The sequence below is a fragment of the Theropithecus gelada genome, chromosome 14, assembly GCF_003255815.1.
Source record: "Theropithecus gelada isolate Dixy chromosome 14, Tgel_1.0, whole genome shotgun sequence".
NCBI classification, from domain to species: domain Eukaryota; kingdom Metazoa; phylum Chordata; class Mammalia; order Primates; family Cercopithecidae; genus Theropithecus; species Theropithecus gelada.
Window position 1 is genome coordinate 92,648,224 of NC_037682.1, and position 21,376 is coordinate 92,669,599.

At 42.4% G+C, this 21,376-nt stretch overlaps 1 protein-coding gene and 1 long non-coding RNA gene across 2 annotated transcripts in view; one reads left to right on the plus strand and one right to left on the minus strand.

The window, feature by feature from the left end:
- Positions 1-784: 784 nt before the first annotated feature.
- Positions 785-4,600, minus strand: LOC112607093. Its single transcript, XR_003115735.1, has 2 exons — positions 4,278-4,600; positions 785-2,333 (listed from the first exon to the last, which is right to left on the minus strand). It is a non-coding gene; the product is annotated as an uncharacterized LOC112607093 (long non-coding RNA).
- ARHGAP42 (Rho GTPase activating protein 42) overlaps positions 3,873-21,376 on the plus strand; it is a 309,795-nt gene continuing 292,291 nt past the window's right edge. Inside the window, exon 1 of the mRNA XM_025358156.1 lies at positions 3,873-4,477. Within this exon, the coding sequence (XP_025213941.1) occupies positions 4,324-4,477 (154 nt within the window). The 5' untranslated portion in view covers positions 3,873-4,323. The remainder of the gene's footprint in view (positions 4,478-21,376) is intronic.

Consider the following 21,376-nt stretch of genomic DNA (forward strand, 5'->3'; position numbering starts at 1 on the left):
TTTTTTTTTTTTTTTTTTTTTTTTTTTTTTTTTTTGAGACAGAGTCTGGCTCTGTCACCCAGGCTGGAGTGCAGTGGCCGCATCTCAGCTCACTGCAAGCTCCGCCTCCCGGGTTCCCGCCATTCTCCTGCCTCAGCCTCCCGAGTAGCTGGGACTACAGGCGCCCGTCACCTCGCCCGGCTAGTTTTTTGTATTTTTAGTAGAGACGGGGTTTCACCGTGTTAGCCAGGATGGTCTCGATCTCCTGACCTCGTGATCCGCCCGTCTCGGCCTCCCAAAGTGCTGGGATTACAGGCTTGAGCCACCGCGCCCGGCCCTAGAAATTGTTAAGTCAAAAATTAAGTAGGTTCAAATGCTTGTTTCTTTTTGTTTATTTGTTTTGGGTTTTTTAAAATTTTTATTTGTTTGAGATGACAGAGTCTTGTTCCGTTGCCCAGGCTGGAGTGCAGTGGCACAATCTTGGCTCACTGCAACCTCCGCCTCCTGGCTTCAAACGATTCTCACGCCTCAGCCTCCCTACTAGCTGCTGGGATTACAGGTGCACGCCACCACACCCAGCTAAGTTTTCTATTTTTAGTAGAGATGGGGTTTTACCATGTTGGCCAGGCTGGTCTCGAACTCCAGGTGATATGCCCACCTGGGCCTCCCAAAGTGCTGAGATTACAGGCTGAGCCACCTGGCATGGCCCCTCATATGTGTTTTAAATGTATATCTAATTCTTACTTCTTCTTTGCTTCTCTTTTTGATGACTGAATCATCTAAGTGAAATAAGACAGACACATAGTGCAAATATTGTATAATTTCATTTATATGAGATACCTACATTGTCAAATTAATAGAGACAGAAAGTAGAATGGTTACCAGGAGCTGGGAGGAGGGGAAACCAAGAAGAAACACTTGGTTTCTGTTTAGTCATCTCTTACCAGGCTTGAGCTTAACCTCAGATTATCTGAGTCTGGGTGGTCTAAATCTACATAATTAATTGAAAAGTAATAATAGCTTGACAGTAACACTTACTGAGTACATAGGAAGTGCCAGGCTTAAATGTCAGACATGAGTTACGTCAAGAAAAAGTTTTAGGCAGATTTACAAATGCCATATTAGTTTACTATCCTCTACTATATATTTGCTCTCAAAAACCAGTAAACAAAGCCCACACATCCTATTCCCGAATCAGGAAAACAAACAGAAACATTTCTCTGTGCCAAAGAGCTTGTCAGCCAATAATATATGCGAAGCTTACCATGCAGCTTACAGTGTCATGTGTTATGAAGCGGAGATTTCTGGACAGGCTATATTTCAATCCATTACATTTGTTTATGAAAACAAGCTTTCAGGTATTGCTGATCTTTTATACAGAAAGTCTATTCTCTTGGAAAGAATCTGGTTCAGTTAATTATGATGGAGAGAATAATGCATGGAAACAACAGTTTAAAACTGACAGTAAATCCACCTCAAAGCAAAAGCATTTCTGGTTTTTCTCAAGTAGTTGTGTTAATGTGGCATAAGAGAAAGCCTGACTAGCAGGTATAATTAAAGTATGAATCACAGGAATAGGGCATGAGTAACTATGAAAACACCTACAAGAAATAAGCCCATTATAACATGATAAACTTTAGGGACTCATGAGTGAAGGGTAGGGGAAAAAACCCTAATTCCATGTAAATGCAATGATGGGCCTGAGTGGAAACATATTGATAAACAATAGCATCAAGGTATTATTAGCACAGCATCTGTGTGAGGCTGTGGAACATAGCATCTTCTGCCTTATGTTATATGGGTACTTATTCTCTGCGTTTCCTTTTTCTGAGAACTGCTTGAGGTCATGGATAATGCTTCTTCTATCTTTTTATGGAAATCACTTCCCCACCCAGACCTTAGTCATGTAGACAGTAGATATAAAACATATAATTACATACATGAATGGGCAAATGATAACCCATATCATAGAATCTACAACACATCTGCCCTGGCATGTAAGACGTTTAAAGAAAACTAAATATTGACATCCAACATATTAAATGCAACTTATGAAACACCACTGATGCATTTTTAAAGACTTAATCACAGTACGATGATTTAATGAAAAACAGGAAGAGAATGTTATATTTTATCGTTTCATATCTCAGCAGTTTGGCACTGGATTCAGTTGTTAGGAACAGCAACATGGCAAAAGTTGAAAGGAAACTGTTTGGCATGGGTGGTTTTTTGTCTTTCAGGCAGAGTAATAAGTAAATATAAAATCACCTCAGGTGAAACACAGTCCACTGCTGTTTATGTCATGTCATTTCATTAACTGACAAACAGAATTACTGCCTCTCCCTTCCCCAACCCTGCAAAAGAAAAAAAAAAAATTGAAGAGTATTTAGTTGACAACAATTCAACACTTGGAGTTGAAATGGCTCTAATGGCGACTGGCCATTTTGCCAATATGTTGAGGGCCAAAGATGTACATATGGATGGAAGGTGTTTTGAGATGGAGTCGTTCTGTCTCCCAGGCTGGAGTGAAGGGGAGCAATCTGGGCTCACAGCAATCTCCGCCTCCCAGATTCAAGTCACTCTCCTGCCTCCAAGTGACTCTCCCGCCTCAGCCTCCCGAGTAGCTGGGACTACAGGTGTGCGCTCCACCAGCCCCAGTTAATTTTTGTATTTTTAGTAGAAACTGGGTTTCATCGTGTTGGCCAGGATGGTGTCCAACTCCTGACCTCAAGTGATTCCCCTGCCTCAGCCTCCCAGAATGCTGGTATTACAGGCATAAGTCACTGCGCCTGGCCCATACTGTTTACATGATCTTATCCTGTTTTAGGTTTACATGTTATTTTTAATGTTCATGTACATTAAAAAAATTGAAACCAAAAATCTTGACTGGCTCTGACACTTAATTGGGAAAAATGTAAAGCACTTTAGTGGAATTTTTCCCATGATCTGTAGAATAGTTTTTAAACAGATGGTTCATATGGACAAAGCAATGAAAATGTAGAAATTAAAAGCAGATCCTTAAGAACAATATCTGAGTTCTCAGAAATCCTATAGATGATGTCAGGAGGAGATGTAAAGCAGTCGTTTCTTTTGCTGTCAAGGTTTTAAGGGAACAGAAATTTATTAGGTGAACCTCCACTGGAGGAAGGATAATGCCTGTGGGTAGGAGTTAACTATTTATTTCAAACTCCAGTCCACTTCAACAATTTGAAAATCTCCCCGCTCCTAGGACAAGTCCATCCAGGTGCCAATAGGAGATACTGCTCTTGTGATGCAAATAGGTATTCTTCTAGAAGTACGAGCACGTAAGTAGAGTGAGGATGACTTGAAAAATCATCCCACCTTCCCAGCTAGGGAGTGGGGGCGGGGGGAAGAAACACCACCAGGCTGAATCAAGGAAACTGAGGGGTGGGAGAGCGACGGGACAACTTCTCAACGTGGAATTCAAATGCGTTCAGTGTGAAAGTGTGAAGTAAAATCTAAACGAACTCTAGACAGTAGTATGTTCCATCTACGCTTCAAAACACTCAAACTTTAGGGAAACTTAACGTTGGTTTTTCTCCCAGAGAATTCTAGGGAGTGGGTGGAGGGGACGACTGTTAGGGGAGGTATATTGGGAGTCAGATCCTTTTGTGGAGCGGGGGACCCCGAAGTGTCACCAAGGGCTAGCCGAAACCAGGGGCCCAAGAGGGGACAGGGTTAACACCCCAGCCAAGGCCGGAGCGCAAGCGCGCGGCTGTAGCGCAGGGAGCCCTGGAGCCAAGTGCGGGAGGGCGGGTGGGGCAGGAGGGTAAAGGGGCGAAGGGGCGGGGTGGCGCGGGGTGGGAGCGCGGCGGCGGGGAGGAGGGTCTGGGAGCCCGGGTCCGATTTGCAAGCGCTCTGAGCCTGCGTCCGCCGAGGGGGAGGGTTTCCCCAGCAGGGCCGGAGTTGCGGCTGTGCGCTGCTTCTGGCTCACAACGCCAACGACTGTCAAGAGAGTTGGGGAGTGGAACTGCCGGAAGTGTCTGCGCGCAGTGAGAGAAACTTTCCTGCTCCGGCCGCGGCCCGGAGGCTCGCCGCCCCAGCGCTCCGAACGACGATGCGTCCCGTTGACAACAACCTGAGCGGACCCGCGCCTCGGCCCGCCGCCCGCGCCTGCGCTCGCCTTGCCTCGGGAGAGGAAGACTGAGCCCCGCGCAGGCGGTTCGGGGCTCGGGGCCCGTTTCCTTCGTGTAATCAGTCCCCTCACGTCCCGGCGCCTTCCCCGCGATCGCGCGTCCCCAGCGCCCGCCGCGGCCGCCGGCTGCCCCCGCCCTGACCGCCGGACCGGACGTGCCCGCGGCCGCCGCTGGCAGCGCCTGTGCCATGGGGCTGCCCACTCTGGAGTTCAGCGATTCCTACTTGGACAGCCCGGATTTCAGGGAGCGCTTGCAGTGTCACGAGATTGAGCTGGAGCGAACCAACAAGTTCATCAAGGAGCTCATTAAGGACGGCTCTCTGCTCATTGGGGCATTGAGGAGTAAGTAGGACTGGCGGGGGAGTGGGCACCCGGATCCAGAGCGTCCCCGCGGGGTGCGGGTCCGAAGGGTGGGTTGGAAGAGTCGGAGCTTCTTTTGTTTGAATGGATTTGGGGACAAAAGCTGAAGAGCTCCCCTGCTGGTGGCCAACAAAGTTTGTTCTTAGGTGTTCTTTACTTATTTACTTACATATCTACAGGGAAGGGAAAGTTCTCTACAGGGCACTGGAATATAGCCTGAGGAAAGTCGTTCAAAGTCATCTTGTTGTATAATGCTCCTAGAAAGATGTTGGGGACTTTAAATTTTTAAAAAAACATTGTTGTGTCTATTAATAGTTTGAACTAAAAAAGCCCTTAAGGGGGTAATCAAGAGTTTGTCTTAAGGATAAAATTAGGCTAGTTTAGTGATATTCAAAGAAAGTTATTAAAAATTTCTCCCGTACATCAGTAGCTCTTCATTGGACACAGTCATTGAGTTGGCTTTTTAAAAAGCAGACATTTGCAGTTTTGCCATTTTGTAAGATAATCGAAGACAGCATGACACCAGTGCCTTTTAACTCTGCAAGTTTTCTGTGCGTCTTAGTTTTGGTTTGCATTGTGTGGGTGTTGGGTGTGTCATTGGGATGAAAGTTCAGGAGTTAAAGGCCAATCAGAACTTTTGAAGATCTATAGAATATAAAGACTGTTATAGTGTATAATATAGGGCTTCTTCCACCTCCTTTCCCATACACCTCCTGACCAAATTTTCCTGCCTCCTTCTTGTATCCTCTGGATCTTTGCTTTCAACTACTAAGAACCTAAGAGTATCTGAAACTCAGGAGTTTCTCTTACAGAGAATTGAGCACAGCTACATGATATGGCTTGTTACCTTTCCCAGGAGGTATCTGCATCTTAAAAAAATATATATATATATTTATTTCTTTTTCTTTTTTTTTCCATCTTCAAAGGAGCCTGTGAAAAGTATTTGCATCTTAATAGAGGTTTCTGGACGTTTTAACTACTGAAATGAAGCCCTGGAATCTCTGGTCACTTAAAGCTGGGTGAATGAGATACTTTAAAAAGGTAGAGAGACCTTTGGGTGATCTAGTAATCCCCAGGACATATATGGGGGCATCATCTTTGTATAACATGGTAGGGATGTGTGTGCCTAAAACTGAGACCATGCTAGCATCGGATCTATATTTTGAAACACGTATTAGCAGTAAGGAGGGAGCTTAGCAAGATGTCTTGAAATTAGTGTGCTCCAAAATATCTTTTATTTTAACCATCCCAAATGTTAAAACATTTACTTAACCACTTGTGTTACTTAACCAAGGTAAAGATAATGTATTTTATGCCCATATTCACTTAATTTCTGAATTTGAGGCTACTACTGATAATGGCATTTACTGTGATTTGTGAAAAATATAGTTTGTCTGCAATTCTTGTCACCCTGCGTAAACACTAATGTGAACTGTCCTTCCTCTGGCTTGCAAATCCTCGTTAAAGTCTCACGGGACTAACTTCTTTGCATCTAAGACAGCATGATGCCTCTTCAAAAAGAGCTGCATCTCAGAGTGCCAAATGCCAAGCCAATTCTTGTTGGAGGTGCCAGATGTTCTACATTTTTCTCCCCGCTCTGCTTGAGATAAACTTTAGTGTTTTAGAAGTTGAAAATACTTACATACCTGTGATAAATGCTCTGACAGGTACATTATATTACGAGTGACATTACATACTTTATTATGATGGTTGAATCTAGCTTTGTAAAAAGTCAGGTGATTCCCATCATTATAGTTTGTTCTTCCATTCATAAGTGAAGAAATCTTGGGAGTGTAGGCTCTTTGAAGATATAGGCCCTGCATCATTAATTTGGCTTATGTACTTAAATATGCAACCTGCTGTCTTTCTAGGATTCTTAAGTTTGTGGTGAGAGTGTATTGCTGTAACTAACATTTGATTATTACTTCTTTCATTGTGAAAAGGAAAATATTTTATTCCTTGGTAAAATAATTCCTAACAGCAGCTGCCAAATAGGAGGGATTTTGGAGCAAAGGAACCCTTGAAGTCACACTATTGCACTGATTTTTTTCCTACCAAGCCACCTTTTGTCCGTTGGGGAGGATGCTCTGAGGCTGGGCTGCAGCTGCTTGGATAATAGGAGGAGTATGTCAAAAGGATTCGAGGCCTGCTTGGTTCTATCACTGGCTGCCCCTGCCCTGACCACTAGCCCAGACATGTCCCCTGGCAGAGTACCATGGGGCTGCCCATTCCACTGTGGGAGCCTCCCTGTACCATGAGTCTGCCCTCTCCACTGAGGGAGCTCTTCTTCCCCCAGTCTGTCCTTTCTGTTTTTCTTTCCTGCCTGGTGAGGACTTCACCTTCCCTAGCTTTATACAGACTATTTCAATAGATGTATCCATTATCCATTTCAGTTTTTTTTTTTTTTTTTAAGCACTGCACTGTTATTTTTGTTAATAATTAATGCATTCTTTTTTTTTTTTTGGATAGGGAGTCTTGCGCTGTCGCCCAGGCTGGAGTGCAGTGGCCGGATCTCAGCTCACTGCAAGCTCCGCCTCCCGGGTTTGAGCCATTCTCCTGCCTCAGCCTTCCAAGTCGCTGGGACTACAGGTGCCCGCCACCTCGCCCGGCTATTTTTTTGTATTTTTTAGTAGAGACGGGGTTTCACTGTGTTCGCCAGGATGGTCTCGATCTCCTGACCTCGTGATCCGCCCGTCTCAGCCTCCCAAAGTGCTGGGATTACAGGCTTGAGCCACCGCGCCCGGCCAATTAATGCATTCTTAATGTAAAATGTTTAGCAGACAATCATCCATGTATTTCTAAGCATATTATATTATTTTTATCCCTGTTGTTAACTTTTCCCGTGAGAGTTTTGGCTTGCACTCTCTTAGTTAATACACACCTGACCGTTCTGATAAGTCACACATGCTCCTTGCTCTGTGGTTCAAGTTGTAATTTCTTCAGTAGACTATTTGGAAGGCTCCTTTAAATTGAACTAGAAGATTTCAATTGAACTAGATGATTTCAATTTTAAATAATACATATAAGATACTTAACGTGTGTTTAAACATCTATTATTACGTTTCAGATTCATGTCCACTTGGAGAAAAAGGATAATAGTTAATTAAGTGTATTGACCTAGAGTTGGATTTGAATTTTGGTGTCATCAAGTACAGTGTGATAGTTGGCAAGTAAGTTAACCTCTCTTAGTCCTAACTTTCCTCTGAAGTGAGGAAAATCTGTAACAATCTTACCGTTAGGATTGTTTGGTCATTTTGTTATATGCCACATAGATATTTTGTGAGTGATGTTTGAAAATATTCTTACTGGTGAATAGTTTTAGTTAATGGTGTATGATTGAACATCTCTACCCTTTTCCTCAAATGTAATTCTTTGAACTGTATCCTTTTAACAGGTGTCAGTCTTAAAATTTGAGCTGTGAAAGAGTCGGTTACTTTTGTTTATTAACTTCTTTTCCTTTTAGGAATTACATTCAAAGAAACATTTCAAAATTGATTTTTTATATAATTTACCCTTTACTTTTTCTTGTCTTTATACTTTTGAATTCAAAGAGTCATCTTTAAGTAAAATGAGCTTTCTCCTTGTAAGAATACACAGACCCCCAAAAAGAGACAAAAAGAGAATAGACAGAGATAGACAGAATGGAAACTTGAGTAGCAAGGATATTTTTATTTATTTATGTTTTTGAGACAGGGTCACTCTGTCATCCAGGCCGGAGTGCAGTGGTGCAAACATGGCTCACTGCAGCCTCTCCCTCATAGGCTTAGGTGATCCTCCCACCTCAGCCTCCCCAGTAGCTGGGACCATAGAAATGCACCACCAGGCCAGGCTCATTTTTGATATTTTTTGTAGAGTCAAGGTTTATACCATGTTGTCCGAGCTGGTCTCATCAAACCCCTGGGTTCAAGCTATCTGCCTGTCTCCACCTCCCAAAGTGCTGAAATTATAGGCATGAGCCATCACACCCAGTGCCACAAGATTTTAAGTGTTCTAACCACAGACACAAAAGTGATAAGTTTATGGGGTAATGATCATATCAGCATGATTTAGCCATTCTACAATGTGTGAAATATATATAACATCATGTTATGTCTATCAAAACATTATATTGTACACCATAAATACATACCACTTTTGTTTGTCAATAAAAAATTAAAAAAGAAATAAATAGCAAGAGTTATACCCATTGAGTTGAATTGATTGGGTGGGGAGAGCATTATCATCTTTCTTTCTCCACCCTAGCCTGCAGCATCTTGACTGTCCTTTCTTCCTTATTTCAGTCTTCTAGTTCCCTTAAGCTGGAACTGTCCTGCTGTTTGGTCTGCTTTTTGGAAAATGTTTCTAAACTTGTATGTTTAGTATTGGTCAAAGGAAAAAAAAGATAAAGGACTCTTGTATACGTTTAATTATTTCTTGTGATAATTAAATATACACAAGCATGGAACTATAATTCTATGCTTATAACATTCATGCAATCTTAAAAGAAAATCAGTTTACAAAGTAAATAAAAACAATATCGTGAAACCAATACAAAACTTGTCAGCAACATTTAGTTAATCTAATGGACGATGTTATTGTGCTGAAGCTAATTTTCTTCTCAGAGGTTGCTGATAATATCTGGTGTGTTGTTGGTGATTCATTTTCTCACTACTTTTCCCAGTTGCAACCTGCAGTTCTTGAGAATCTTCTTGCCCTGATGATGGCCTTCCTTCCATCAGAAGCTTTATTTGTTTATTACTCGGTCATATTGCCTTTGTTCTGGTAGCAGTTGTTCCTGGCACTAGTGATCCATGACCCAAATGAACATGGCACCGATTATGTTGATGATGTGGACAGCGCAGTCAATTAAGGCATTAGCCAGAGGAGAGCACAGTTTCTTAAAGGTGTCTACCCTGAGTGTCCACAGACCTCAGTTTGAGATACTATGATATATTTTTGATTTGGGAATTAAGTAGGTGTTTTTAGTAAAGGAAAACCCTAAGTGCAAACAGCAGGTGGAAATGTCTTAGGCAAGATGAGGTACCTCTGCCTTTCATTTTCTGTGTTTCACTAACTCAGCTTAGCCTTTTTTCACTCAGTGTTTTACTTTTTAAGCCAGCTTTGATTTTTTGTGTGTGTTCTGGGCCCACTTTGCTACTAGAATTTTTGGTGGCACAAGGAAAGATTAAAAGGGGGGGAAAAGGCAAGTTTACAAAATTGGAGACTTCCCATAGTTACTGCCCTGTTTACTTGGTCATCCTTTAGCTTTTTGTAAGACTGCCATGGTTTTAGGCTCTTTTTGGTTATTTAAATTTGCACGTAGTTGGGTTTTTTTTTTTTGTAAGTGGAACTCATCGTGGACTCCTGTTTATTCGGCAAAGAGTCCCTTATTCCACTAAAGTTGTTTGCTTGTGTAGTTGGGCAGCCTAATCAGAGGTGTGGAGGTGTAATTACTTCAACCATTCATTTACTTCTTATAATCATTAGAATTTAAGTTAAATGAGCAGAAGTAATTGCATCTTTCAGATGAGCTGTAATTAATTTTAGGAACTAGTAGATTAGGAATGTGGTGCTTTAAGGTTCTGTTTCCAGAGACCTGTTGCAAGCAAAAGCAGTTATACTTGTGTTAATTTAAATGTGAGCCTTGGCGCTCATTAGAGTGAAATTAAATTGGGCTGGCTATTTACTTCCATCTTACCTCTCTTCTCATGATCTCCATGAGTTTAATAGGTGCTCTTTAACAGTATCTTTATTTCTCCTAGATTTCTTTTTTCAGCCGGTTGTAATTAAAGGCCTCTTCTGGGTTAGGTCAGAGAATGGGTTGCTGTTGGAACAAAAAACAGTTCCTGTCTAGTGGAGACTGGCTTAGCAATAACTGCCTTTTGCACTGCCTATTACAGTTATGATCAAGGTACTTTCATAGTGCAGGAAACTCAGGTAACCACTACATTTTAAGTCATTGAAGAGCTGATTTAGCAAGTCTCCATTCATTTATTAACATTTCTTAGAGTACAGTGCTGATTGTGTTAATGATGGTGTTTAAGAATTATTCAGATTATATAAGATGAAACGATAAAGCTCACATTACGATTGGTTCCTTTTCTTTTTTTTTTTTTTTGATGGAGTCTCGCTCTGTCGCCAGGCTGGAGTGCCGTGTGGCATGATCTTGGCTTGCTGCAACCTCTGCCTCCCCGGTTCAAGCAGGTCTTGTCTCAGCCTCCCAAGTAACTGGGATTACAGGCGTGTGCCACCACTCCCGACTAATTTTTTTGTATTTTTAGTAGACATGCGGTTTCACCATGTTGGCCAGGCGGGTCTCAAACTCCTGACCTCAAGTGATCCACCCACCTCGGCCTCCCAGAATGCTGGGATTGCAGGCGTGATCCATAGCACCTGGCCGGGATTGCTTTGGTGTCAAGTGCAGTTTTATTAATGTGTATATGGAGAATGGCAAATCTTTTCTCTAGATTCATAAACAGAAATAATATCCTAATATTTTAAAATGAGGAGATTAAGCTGCATTAAGAAATGATATGCAACACTGAAATGTTTATTTTATATAGATAAGAAAGGTTGAAGGAAAGGGGGGTTATTTAGTCTTAAGTCACTTTCATGAATATTGATTTCTTGCCAGAGCCGTGATTGCCACCTTTTCTGTCCCAGCCATCTCTGCGGTATAAATGGTAATTTCTGCTCATTTCAGCCTTCTAGGCAGGTGCCAGCCTCCCTGCAGCTCTACCTGCCACCCACCAATTTCACCTTGCAGCTCTTCCAGTCTTCCTTTTCCTCTAGCCTGCTGAATCTCTGCCCAGCATCTGATAATCCTTATAGTATATCTCCAGTGATTCAGGCCTCATCAACCATGGGCTGCTTCTTGCTGACTTTCATCCTGAAAATTAAAATCACGTGCTGAGGTCAGGCGCGGTGGCTCATGGCTGTAATCCCAGCACTTTGGGAAGCTGAGGTGGGTGGATCACTTGAGGTCAGGAATTCGAGACCCGCCTGGACAACATGGTGAAACTCTGTCCCTACTAAAAATACAAAAAATCAGCCGGGCATGGTGGTGCACACTTGTAATCACAGCTACTCAGGAGGCTGAGGCAGTAGAATAACTTGAACCCAGGAGGCAGAGGTTGCAGTGAGCAGAGATCGCGCCACTGCACTCCAGCCTGGGTGACAGAGTGAGACTCAGTCTCAAAAAGAAGTAGTAAATAATAAAAACACTTGCTGAGTACCTGGATCTGTAAGGCACAGGGCCTGTACTCCATGTTTTACGGCTGCCATGTTCTGAGTTATAATGGCTGGTTTTTGTATAAGCATAGCAACTTACATAACATTTGTTCACCTTAATGGCCCTTGATGCAAAGGAAAAGAGGCAGGATGATACCAGGACAGTCAATGGAAATGTAATTATTTTAATTATTTTGTCTTTGGCTAGGTGAATTTAAACATCAGTCTGGATATTTCTGGTAAGGTAGATTCTTCTCTCTATGATTCATTTGCTCTTGATGCTTGGGCTGGAATGCAATAGCGCGATCTTGACTCACCGCAACCTCCACCTCCTGGTTTCAAGTGATTCTCCTGCCTCAGCCTCCCAAGGAGCTGGGATGATAGGTGGCTGTTATCACGCATAGCTAATTTTTTTGTGTTTTTAGTATAGATGGGGTTTCATCACGTTAGCCAGGCTGGTCTCAAACTCCTGACCTCAGGCAGTCCACCCTCCTCGGCCTCCCAAAGTGCTGGGATTACAGGGGTGAGCCACTGCACCTGGCCTCTAGGATTCATTTAACCAGAATATTTGGTTAATCAGAATACTCCATTCTTTATATCTGCAGTATTCTGATTCTGTTATCAAGAATCCAGTTATAATACTAAAGAAAATGTTTTGGTGGAACACAGATAGAACACTGTGTGTAAGGAATGTGAACTGTGGAATAGTAAGGTATCTTATAGTAGCTAATAATCTGTCAGTCGTCCCAACCTTTTTCCTTTTTGCAGACATGGGAACACATAAAAGAGGAAAAATAAGCCTGAATTTTCTAGGATTTTGAGAATAATTCTTCTAATTTAATTTTTACGTGAAATATAGTGGGGAAAAGCTAGGATAAAGCTGATAGTGGCTAGGCGTGATGGCTCACAGGTGTAATCCCAGCGCTTGGGGAGGCCGAGGCAGATGGATTGTTTGAGTTCGAGTTGGAGACCAGCCTGGGCAACATGATGAAAACCCATCTCGACAAAGTATACAAAAAATTAACTGGTGTGGTGATGTGTGCCTATAGTCCCAGCTCCTTGGGAGGCTGAGGTGGAAAGATCGATTGAAGATCGGGGGGTTAAGGATGCAGTGAACCATGATCGTGCCACTCCACTTTAGCCTGGACAACAGAGCAAGACCCTGTGTCAAAACAACAACAACAGGCCGGGCGCGGTGGCTCAAGCCTGTAATCCCAGCACTTTGGGAGGCCGAGATGGGCGGATCACGAGGTCAGGAGATCGAGACCATCCTGGCGAACACAGTGAAACCCCGTCTCTACTAAGAAATACAAAAAATAGCCGGGCGAGATGGCGGGCGCCTGTAGTCCCAGCTACTCGGGAGGCTGAGGCAAGAGGATCACTTGAGCCCAGGAGGTCAGTGCTGCAGTGAGCCATGATCACGTCACTGTACTCCAGCCTGGGCCACAGAGCAAGACCCTGTCTTAAAAAAAAGGTCATTTTCCAAAATGGAGAAACCCCGTTCCCCGTTTCTACTAAAAATACAAAATTAGCCCGGCGTGGTGGCACATGCCTGTAATTCTAGCTACTCGGGAAGGGAAGGCTGAGGCAGGAGACTCGCTTGAACCCGGGAGGAGGAAGTTGCAGTGAGCCGAAATTGCACCATTGTACTCTAGCCTGGGCAACAAGAGTGAAATTCTGTCTGAAAAAAAAAAAGGTCCTTTTTTTTTTTTTTTTTTTTTTTTTAAGTTGGTTGTGGAAAATTTAAGGAAGAACATTCTCTTTAAAAATCATCGACTTGGCCGGGCGCGGTGGCTCAAGCCTGTAATCCCAGCACTTTGGGAGGCCGAGGCGGGTGGATCACGAGGTCAGGAGATTGAGACCATCCTGGCTAACATGGTGAAACCCCGTCTCTACTAAAAATACAAAAAACTAGCTGGGCGAGGTGGCGGGCGCCTGTAGTCCCAGCTACTCGGAGGCTGAGGCGGGAGAATGGCGTGAACCCGGGAGGCGGAGCTTGCAGTGAGCCGAGATCGCGCCACTGCACTCCAGCCTGGGCGACACAGCGAGACTCCGTCTCAAAAAAAAAAAAAAAAAAAAAAATCATCGACTTTAGAGATAATCGAGGTGACTTTTTTAGAGGCACACTGTTTGTGGGAGATTTGGGAAAGCTGTGTACCATGAAATAATGATGTTGACATATGAGCTAAGGAGGGAGTTTTTAAAAGCAATTCTGGTTTTCCTTAGGGGTGACTTTTGCTAAGGTTATTACTTCTTGTAGTTCCAGCTCCATCACTGAACCTGTTTCTCAGTCTGTGATGTTTCAGAGCTCCTCTTCCATTTTCATTTTATTTCTTCTTCCTTTCTGTTAAATATTGGTGGTGCCTTCTCAGCTCTTTGACTGTTTGCTTTCCTTGTGTGATAACATCTGCTCCCAGGGTTCCAGCCCTGACCTAATTTTCCTAAACTTTGGGCCTGATTTTTACCAGCCTAGGAGATATAACTACCCTGATGCCGATGTGCTTTAGGCAAATCAGACTCAATCTGTCAAAAAATAAGTTTTTCTTTTCCTCCAGCTTGCTCTCTTTGTATTCCTTTTTGTTCAGTTATAACATCATGCATCTGGTAATCTTCTCAGGAAACACTGAGTCCTTCTAACTCTTCCCATTTTTCACCCTATCCATTTTGTTAGCCCTATAATTCTATATCGAAAATATTTCAAATTTGATTTTCTCTGTCTGCATTAATATATTTAGTTTATATATAGAGAGATTAATGATTTTTTTCTTAGCTTAAAACAGAAGTTTATTCATATATATACAGCGTGATCCCGGCTCACTGCAACCTTTGCCTCCTGGGTTCAAGGGATTCTCCTGCCTTAGCCTCCCGAGCAGCTGGGATTACAGGGGTGCGCCACCATGCCCAGCTAATTTTTGTATTTTTAGTACATATGGGGTTTCACCATGTTGGCCAGGCTGGTCTCTAACTCCTGACCTCAGGTGATCCACCTGCCTTGGACTCACAAAGTGCTGGGATTACAGGTGTGAGCCACCGTGCTTGGTGATTCTCTTATAATTCTTGAGGTTAGAAATTTGAAATAAAAGTGCCGGCAATGCCATGCTCTGTCTGAGGTCTCTGTGGGAGGACCCTTCCTTGCCCTTTCTAGCTTCTGGTGGTTGCCAGCCATCCAGGGTATTCTTGGCTTGTAGATGCATCACTCCAGTCTCTGCCTCTACTGTCACATGTCATTCTCCCTATGTGTCTCTGTTTATTATACAGGCAGATGTCAGAGATATTGCAGGTTTCGTTGCAGACGGCTGCAATAAAGTGAATATCACAATACAGTGAGTTATGTACATTTTTTGGTTTCCCAGTGTATGTAAAGCTTATGTTTACACTATACATAGTCTATTAAATGTGCAATAGCATTGTGTCTAGAAAATGTGCAAACCTTAATTACAAGACACTTTATTGTTGAAAAATGCTAACAATCATCAGAGCCTTCAGCAAGTCATAATCTTTTTTGTTGGTGAAGGGTCTTTCCTGGATGTTCACAGCTGCTGACTGATCAGGGTGGTGGTTGGTGAAGGCTGGAGTTCCTGTAGCAATTTCTTAAAATAAGACAACAGTGGGGTTTGTCCCACAGATTGACTCTTCCTTGTGCAAAAGATTTCTCTATACCATGAAATGCTGTTTGATAACATTTCACCCATAGTAGAACTTCTTTCAAAATTGGAATCTATCCTCTCAAACTCTGATGCTGCTTTTTTTAAGTTTATATAATATTCTAAATCCTTTGCTGTCATTTTAACAATGTTCACAGCATCTTCACCAGCAGTTGATTCCACATGGAGAAACCAATTTCTTTGCTCATCTGTAAGAAGCAACTCTTCATTTGTTTAAGTTTGAGATTGCAGCAATTCAGTCACATCTTTAGGCTCTACTGCTAATGCCACTTCTCTTGCTATTGCCATTACATCGGCACTTGCTTCCTCCACTGAAGTCTTAAACCCCTTCAAGTCATACATAAGCGTTAAAATCAACTTTTTCCAGACTTCTATTAATGATATTTTGACCTCCTCTCATGAATTACAAATGTTTTCAATGATATTTAGAATGGTGAATCCTTTCCAGAAGATTTTCAATGTATTTTGCTGAGATCCATCAGAGGAATTGCTATCTATGGCGGCTATAGCCTTAGAAAATGTATCTCTTAAATCATAAGATTAGCAAGTTGAAATTACTTCTTGATCCATGGGCTACAGAATGGATATTGTGTTCGTTGGCATGAAAGCAATATTAATCTTTTTGTACATCCCCATCATAGCTCTTGGGTGACCAAGTACATTGTCAGTGAGCAGTAATATTTTAAAATGAACCTTTTTTTTTTTTCCCTGAGCAATAGGCCTCTAACCACACAGTGGATTAAAATATTCAGTAAACAGAGGTACTGTCATTCAGGCTTTGTTCCATTTCTAGTGCATGGGAAGAGTGGATTTAGCATGCTTCTTAAGGACTCTAGGATTTTCAGAATGGTAAATGAGCATTGGCTTCAACTCAGTGTCACCAGCTGCTTGGGCACCTGACAGGAGAGTCAGCCTGAAGCTTTGAAGCCAAGTGTTGACTTCTCTTCTGTAGCTAGGAAAGTCCTACAGACATCTTCTTCCAATAGAAGGTGGCTTCATGACCACATTGAAAGTCTCTTGTTTATTGTAGCCACCTTCATCCATGCTCTTAGCCAGATCTTCTGGAGAGCTTGCTGCAGCTTCTACATCAGCACTTGCTGTTTCACCTTGCTCATTTGTCATATGGGGATGGCTTCTTTTCTTGTACCTCTTGAACCAACCTCTGCTTGCTTCAGACTTTTCTTCTGCAGCTTCCTCACCTGTCTTGTAGAAATCATAGTATTGAAGAGAGTTAGGACCTTGGTCTGGATGAGGCTTTAGCTTAATGCAATATTGTGGCTGGTTTGATCTTCTCTACAGATCACTCAGACTTTCTCCGTATCAGCAATAAGGCTATTTTGCTTTCTTATCATTTGTGTGTTCACTGAAGTGTCATCTTTTTTTTTTTTTTTTTTTTCCTGTCTCATGGAACTAGGAGAAATGGAGTAGCACTTTTAATTTCCTTCAAGAACTTTTCCTTTGCATTCATAACTTGACTGACAACAGAGGCCTAGCTTTCAGACTGTCTTGGCTTTTGTTGTGCCTCCCTCATGAAGTTTGATCATTTTATCTTTAAAGTGAGGGATGACCGGGCACGGTGGCTCGCACCTGTAATCCCAGCACTTTGGGAGGCCAAGGTGGGCAGACTGCTTGAGCTCAGGAGATTGAGACCTGCCTGGTCAACATGGCAAGACCCTGTCTCAAAATTATAATAATAATAATAATAATATAGTACGTAAAAATTAAAAAATAATAAATTAAGGGACATGCAACTCTTCCTTTCATTTGAATACTTGGAGGCCATTGTAGGGTTATTAGTTGGCCTAATTTTAATATTGTTGTGTCTCAGAGAATAGGGAGGCACAAAAAGAAAAACAGAGATGGAGGACTGCCTGATTGGTGGAACAGTTAAAACACAGACAACATTTATTGACTAGGTTCACTGGCTTATACAGACACTGTTCATGGCATCCCAAAATAGTTATAATGGTAACATCAAAGAGCACTGGTCACAGGTCATGATAAAGATGTAGCAATAATGAAGAAATTGTAATATTGTGAGAATCGCCAAAATGTGATGGAGTCAGGAAACCAGCACATGCTTTTGGCAAAGTGGTATCAATAGGCTTGCTCGATGCAGTGTTGTAAAAAACCTTCAGTTTGTAGAAAATATCTGCAAAGTGCAATAAAATGAGGTTTGCCTGTATTTTAGTTAGTCTTTCAATTTGAATAGAAACATCTAGGTGCCTAGAATATTTTGTGATTTTTTTTTTTTTTTTTTGACATGGAAGTTTTGCTCTTGTTGCCCAGGCTGGAGTGCAATGGCACAATCTCGGCTCACTGCAACCTCCACCTCCCGGGTTCGAGCGATTCTCCTGCCTCAGCCTCCTGAGTAGCTGGGATTACAGGCACGTGTCACCATGCATAGCTAATTTTTGTGTTTTTAGTAGAGATGGGGTTTCGCCATGTTGGCCAGACTGGTCTCGAACTCCTGACCTCAGGTGATCTGCCCACCTCGGCCTCCCAAAATGCTGGGATTACAGGCATGAGCCACTGCGCCCAGCCTTGGATATTTGTGTTCTAATTAGCTCTTACCATATTGTGGATGCTCAGTAACTACTGAACATCAACCAGTTTGCATTTTACTAAGGGCATGAGATGGAGGAGGATTTTGAATATCTGTGTAGTAAATGAGCCAGAGAATGGGGACTATGAATATACTGTTTCGTAGTACTTTCAGCAGGTTTTACGTGCAACTGTGCTGGCTTCTCTGTGCTAACTTTTCAGACTAGATAATCTAGGGGAACATCATCAGGAGTTAGAGCTTTGTTCCAGTGTTGGCATTGCCAGTAACCAGTATTATGGGTCCAAGCCATTGGCCCCATATTCTATTTTCATCAAAAATGACAATAACATTTACCTTATATTCTTTGTAGGATTTTTGTGTGGGCCAATGGAAAGAATGCATAATAACATAATATGAAGATGTAGCATTTTTTTTTTTAACTTGCTTTTGGCAGGATCATTGTAACTCGAATTATTTCAGCTTTTTACAAGATTTAACTTTAACACATTCTTGTCAATGTTATTATCATAGTCCCTAAAAATGAGAAATTATTGAAATGGTAATGCTTCTCTTAGATGTGAAAGCATGGCCTTGTCCCACTCAAATTAGATCTGCTTAATAGGAAATGATTATAAGATATGATATCGTTTTGATTTGCCTTTTAAAAAATAATTATCTATCTTGATTTGAGAACTAAGAAAGAATGAGGTTGGCGTTTAGGGCTTAATGAACAGGCAATATAGGTTTTGAGACAAAGACATATCTGCTGATGCTTTAGTTATTCTGGCTCAGGTCAGTAGTGTACACAAATTATTTGAAATGATGATCACAATTTGCACTTCTCAGAAGTGAAATCAATAATTGGGCAATTTTACAAAATTAACCAGCCAAACTGCAGATGAGAGAACTCTTTCCCATGCCAGTTTCTGCACTGAAGACAGACAATGGCTTAGAAAAGTGCTTTCCTAGGTGTCTCTTGTGATACACAGATGTTTTGTAAATGTAATTATGCTGAAGATGAGCTCATCCAGGCAGTTACTGGTGAGAAACAAACATGATGAAATTGATAGGGCATTGCTGGAGGGGCTGAGTGTGTTAATTAGAGACAAAAGGGACATTCAGTTAAGAACTGAAGAGGAAGATTCAGTTGGCTCAGTGAGAACATTGAATTGAGCCTTTTAGCTAGTTGATCCGGGAAAGGTGGTGCAGTTAACTTTGTGTCAGAATCACCAGGAGAGGATATGTGGATGGTGCCCTAACAACAAAACAGTATTTAAAAGAAAAAAGAGGGAAAGATGTTTCTTATTGGATCTGTGAGTTAGAAAGGAGCTCAGGCCTGGGGTTGAGGGAATTAGGGAACAAGGGACAGGAAGTCTTAGCTTTTGGGACAGCTTAGAAAGTGAAGAACAGGCTGGAAAAGGCCAGCCTCGGAGGTTAGAGAAAGAGAATACAGATCCCGAATAATCCTGAACAGGGAAAGTCAGTGCGTGACAGTGATGGTGTCCAGGTTTGTCAAGTTTAAACTCTCTTGGGTGCACAACCTTTTCTTCCCAGGATTGCCTTCATTCCTCATGCTGCTCTAATGGAAATTAGAAATTTGGGCCGGGCGCGATGTCTCACGCCTGTAATCCCAGCACTTTGGGAGGCTGAGGCAGGCGGATCACCTGAGGTCAGGAGTTCGAGACCAGCCTCACCAACATGGAGAAACCCTGTCTTTACTAAAAATACAAAATTGGCCGGGCGTGGTGGCACATGCCTATAATCCCAGATACTAGAGAGACTGAGGCAGGAGAATCGATTGAACCTGGGAGGCGGAGGTTGCGGTGAGCCGAGATCGTGCCATTGCACTCTAGCCTGGGCAACAAGAGTGAAACTCTGTCTCGGGAAAAAAAAAAAAGAAATTAGAAATTTGTGAGTATTCATGGCTGGCTGAGTATGATGTTTTGTGATACCCACTGGTAAGAGGGGATGAGAGGATGAAACAAGGATGCAGAAGCAAGATGTCAATTGAAAGATACTCTCAGATCAGGTATGGTGGCTCATGCCTGTAATCCCAGCACTTTGGGAGGCCAAGGAGGGAGGATCTCTTGAAGCTAGGAGATGGAGACCAGTCTGGGCAAAGCAAGTCCCGTTCCTCCCCCCCACCCGCCCACTCCTTGTCTGTACAAAAATAAAAAATTAAGCCAGGTGTGGTGGCATGCACACCAGGTGTGGTGGCAGGAGGCTGAGGCAGGAGGATCGCTTGAGCCCAGGAGGTTGAGGTTGGAGTGAGCTATGATCAAGCCACTGCACTGCAGCCTGGGTGAGCCTGGGTGAGCGAAACAACAACAACTACAACAACCACACCACCACCACCACCAAAAAAAAAAAAAAAAAAAAAAAAAAAAAAGAAGGAGAGGAAAAGGAAGACATTGTCCCCGCTTTAAGTCCTTAGGTTATGGCTTGGATTTGTATCTTTGAGATTCTGCTTTGTACTTCTGTCAGGATATGTATTGACTCAGACTAATCCAGATTTAACCAAATAATCTGAATATGAAATCTGACTAAAAGAAACAGGGGTGGCGCTTTAGGTAAGCTTAATGTTATCACTCACGCATGTGCAGTGCTAATAACATTTCATCTTTAATCATTAGAACATTTTAATGTTAAGTAGGATCATTGAAGATTTAGCCTTAACAGTCACCAGCCTAGAATAGTAGCAAGAGACTGAGCTTTGGAGTCAGAGAAATGATTTTCAATTCTAGGTCTGCTGCTTGTTAGCGGCTTGATTGTGAGCACATCACCTGGCTTCTTTTGTGAGTTTTTTCTTTGTCCATAATATGAGAGTGATACTTTATCTGCATATTTTTGGGATTCATTGAGATAAGACATGTGAAGTATCTAGTACAATTTATGGTACTTGGTTGTAAATGTTAGTTTTCTCACCTTGTTCATCTGCAGCTAATGTTAAGACTAGATAGAAATTAGACGAGAGTTATAAATAACCACCACCATATTTCATTCAAAAGAGGATGTGAGGTGATTTTTCTGAGCAATATCTTTACCTTACCTGGACACATGCATTATATATTATTATTATTATTATTTTGAGATGGAGTTTCACTCTGTTGCCCAGGCTGTAGTGCAGTGGCGAGACCTCATCTCACTGCAAACTCCGCCTCCCAGGTTCACGCCATTTTCCTACCTCAGCCTCCCAAGTAGCTGGGACTACAGGCACCCGCCACCACGCCCGACTAATTTTTTAAATTTTTTTAGTAGAGACGGGGTTTCACCACGTTAGCCAGGATGGTCTCTATCTGACCTCATCATCCGCCTGTCTCGGCCTCCCAAAGTGTTGGGATTACAGGTGTGAGCCACCGCGCCCGGCCTATTTAATTATTTTTTATTTTATTTTTTAGAGTCAGGGTCTCCGTGTGTTGCTCAGGCTGGTCTCAAACCCCTAGTCTCAAGTGGTCCTCCCAC